This window comes from Oryza glaberrima, chromosome 9, assembly GCF_000147395.1.
Source record: "Oryza glaberrima chromosome 9, OglaRS2, whole genome shotgun sequence".
Classification (NCBI taxonomy): domain Eukaryota; kingdom Viridiplantae; phylum Streptophyta; class Magnoliopsida; order Poales; family Poaceae; genus Oryza; species Oryza glaberrima.
Window position 1 is genome coordinate 7,342,064 of NC_068334.1, and position 3,735 is coordinate 7,345,798.

Genomic DNA, 3,735 nt, shown 5'->3' on the forward strand with positions numbered 1-3,735 from the left:
TGGCCTTGTGGCTGTTGACGCTTCGGCTTTGGACACCCTCTTACGAAGTGACCTGGGTCATAACAATTGAAACACACCCGCTCCTCCCTTCCATTACTATTATCTTCTTGAGACTGATCCTGCTGAACTGGCACTAATTGAGTTGCTTGCTCCATGTTAACTTCATTTCTTGTATTAGTCTCTGAGTTGATCTCACCACTGATGTCCAACTATTGTAATTGTTCTTGATCTGTAGAAGAAGATTCACCAATTTGGAGTGGCTTGATACGCTGCCTCTGGCTACTATCCTGTGCCTCCTGGAAAACAATTCTTCCTCTCTTACGGTTGTCCATCCTGTTCTTCTTATCTTCCAGTCGAATTGCTTTGTCAACCAACTCCTGAAAATCCTCATAGTCATGAGAGATCAACATAATTGACAGCTCATCCTTTAAGCCTTCCAAAAACTTCTCCTGCCTTTCCTCGTTAGTACGCACATCTTCTGGAGCATAGCGAGCTAGACGGTTGAACTCATGAAGATATTCTATCACGGTACGATCCTTTTGCTTAAGTGCCCGGAACTCACGCTTCTTCAAAGCAACAACACCTGTAGGTATGTGTGTCTTCTTGAATGCTTCAGTGAACTCTGCCCAAGTGATTGATTGTCCTTCTGCTCTGTTCATCCGAAAGTGATCCCACCATTCTGAAGCAGGTCCTTGCAACTGATGTGAAGCAAACACAACTTTCTCTTGATTAGTGCACTGGAGCAATTCCAACTTCTTCTCAATAGTGTGCAGCCAATCACTTGCTTCTACTGGGTTGGTAGTGCTAGAGAAGGTAGGTGGCTTCACACGAAGAAAATCAGCTAACTTGTTCTAGGGCGGCAGAGGATTGACATTGTTGTTCCCTTGCTGGTTCTGCACTTGTTGCACTAACAGGTTGATCAATTGGGTTTGTTGAGCCAGCACTTGGGCAAGGGTTGGGTTCTCTTCATTGTTATTGTTTCCACTTCCACTGGCGCGAGTGTTCACCATCTGTTGCAGATTAGAGGAGATAGAAGGAGATGGGTTACACTAAAGTTAAGACCTTAACCCGGTTACCACTGTTCTGGTGTGTGTAGTTCATTATATTGTTTAAGTTGATTAAGCAAACAACCTAGTATAGTTACACTCTCATCACTGAACTACATCAATGACGGGAATGCAACCATACCTACACACAAAGCAAACAACAGCGTTCTACCCTACTAACTATTCTTCAAAGTCACTTTGGTGGTATAGGTGCTAAGATAGGTTCCCAACTTCACTCTATCTTGACAGCTGAACACTTTGATTCGACTATCATTTTCTTATTCCTCGATTCACTTGGCTTGCAGAAGTTGACAACATCGACGTCTTCGAGTTTCTCCATCAAGTTTAACAACTACTCAAGTTGAAAGAGGGAAAAGAGGAGAGAACGACAAAACAATTTGCAAAGAATTCTGGAGAAGGAAGAAAGGAAAAATTTTCACAAATCATGTTTTCGGAAAATTTGTCCTTAAGTTTTGACCATTTGGCTAATCCTACAGTCGAGATGGCTCTGATACCAACTTGTCACGCCCGGAAATTCACTAGTAATTTCCGAACTAATTTGTGCATAAAATCCTCGTCCAGGAATCAGCTAAGATACACAAACTGACAATTTAATATACATATCCATCGTAATAATAACGTTGCATACTTACAAAAGAAAAGAAAAACAGCAGCGGATTAACGGTCTAGCGATGGCTTCAGCTCCACTCCCACAGGCAGCTCAACTGGGGTATAAGCCAAACGTCTTCTCCTTCTGGATCCTTTTTCTTCAACTCAGGTTGATTGATTATTGCAAGAATGAGCATATGACATACTCAACAAGCCACACAGCAAATATGCAAGTGCACAAGGATACCAAAGGATGGCATAATATAGGCTCATTTGCAAAAACAGCATTTAGCAAATATTTAAGAATAGTAAAACGGTAGAGTAATTAATCATCAATTTTAATCAACACTGAACAACACACCCATGATGCTCAGGCCCAACCATTCTGAACAACCAAACCCGGCTGCACCGATCTAACTCCAAACCAGGAGCTAAGCAAATTATTACCAATTATAGCATCAATAATTATTGTGAGAGGTATGAGACTAATCACGAAAAACATTGCTCAACCCGCCCATGACCGCGGGCGCAATTATTCGAATAGTTTTACTCTGGCCAGATGTAGAAGAAGGTACTGTAGTGATAGGGAGGAAAAACAGACTTTTCTGCGGGCTGAGAGGAAGGGAGAGAATGGGCTGAATTCGGCCCAAGACTAGGAAGGAAGATTTTATTGCTTTTCCAAATAAATTAACCAATGAGATGATCTTTTAATTGTTAAAAATACTTCCAAAGCTCAAATAATTCCAAGAAAAATCTTGAAGATACTTGGACACTCAAAGTATGTAAAAAAAATTAAAACCACACCATTTAATGATTAATTTAATATGTGGGTAATTACTTAAATGTTCTTTGTATGATTAAAATTAGGAATTGTGCTCCGAAAAATCCGAGAAAATTCCAGAGAGTATAATTAACCATGGAGAATTTAATAAAAATTAAATCCATCCATGCTTTATATTTAGGAAATTTTATTTCCCACATTTAACTTCACTTGTAAATTAATGAACATTTAATATAAATTCTAATAATAATTTATTAAATAATTTATAAATCTTAAAACGAAAATCAGGATGTGACAATAAGTACCCTACATAGCTAGGGTACGGGACTACTAGTTGCTATTATAGGGATTTGGCATGCACAGCAAGCTAGTAGTACCTCCGGTTTTATTTACTAGCTAGGCTAGTATCAAAGGCAGGACTTAGGCATGCTGGGTGCTAGCTAGCTGTCAGGAACAAGACTATACACTGATACACACAGCAAACGTGTGTGATGATAATCCTAGTAGCACGCGACATACTCGGGAGAAGCCGTCACGTGGGGCCGCGGCATGGGGATAAGTGGTATACCGTTCTACAGTATACCGTTGTGTAGGCTTTCTCTTTCTCAAAACACGCCTTTTGAATTCCTGGAAGTCATCTTAACAGAGAAGATCGTAAACTTCAATGTTTATTGGAGACACGACATATTCTTCAAATCAAGCAAACTAAAACGAACATCCCTTAGAAAACACTTAGAACAGCATAACGGAAACTCGAGATTAATCCACGATCATATATATGATATTCTTACTTACCTTGGCACCCATCATGTGTGTGCACGCTGTAATAAATATTTATGCAATCTATCTATCTATCTATTATATACTAAAAATCCATTAAACTTGCTACAAACGCTCTCAAGCCGCCATATGACGCTCCTACAATTGCTCATAGGCCGCCACGTGGCACAATCTAATCTTACCGTCAATTTTCATTTAAATTGGTGGACCCATTATTTTATACCATTAGATTAGATCTATACTGTTGATTTTCATTTAAATTGGTGAACCCGTTATTTTGTACCAATAAATTAGATCTATATATCATACCTTTCTGCTATATATACTGTTTACCGGAAGGAAGAAAACATACGTACGACGACGTACGTACGATAAAGATGAAAATCAAAATAAAACATAACGTGCTTAGTAGATCTGTATATATGCACCTTAACGGTCAAAGAAAAAAAAACATAAGTACGGATTGAGAACAAAAGCTTTACGTATAACTATTATTAAAAAGAAAAAAAATGCACGTAC

At 38.9% G+C, this 3,735-nt stretch overlaps 1 protein-coding gene across 1 annotated transcript; it reads right to left on the bottom strand.

Moving 5' to 3' along the window:
- Positions 1–209: 209 nt before the first annotated feature.
- Positions 210–1,010, bottom strand: LOC127784730 (uncharacterized). The gene is made up of 2 exons (XM_052312072.1): positions 913–1,010; positions 210–804 (listed from the first exon to the last, which is right to left on the bottom strand). Exons 1-2 carry the CDS (start codon positions 1,008–1,010, stop codon positions 210–212), a joined length of 693 nt encoding a protein of 230 aa, XP_052168032.1.
- Positions 1,011–3,735: the final 2,725 nt, after the last annotated feature.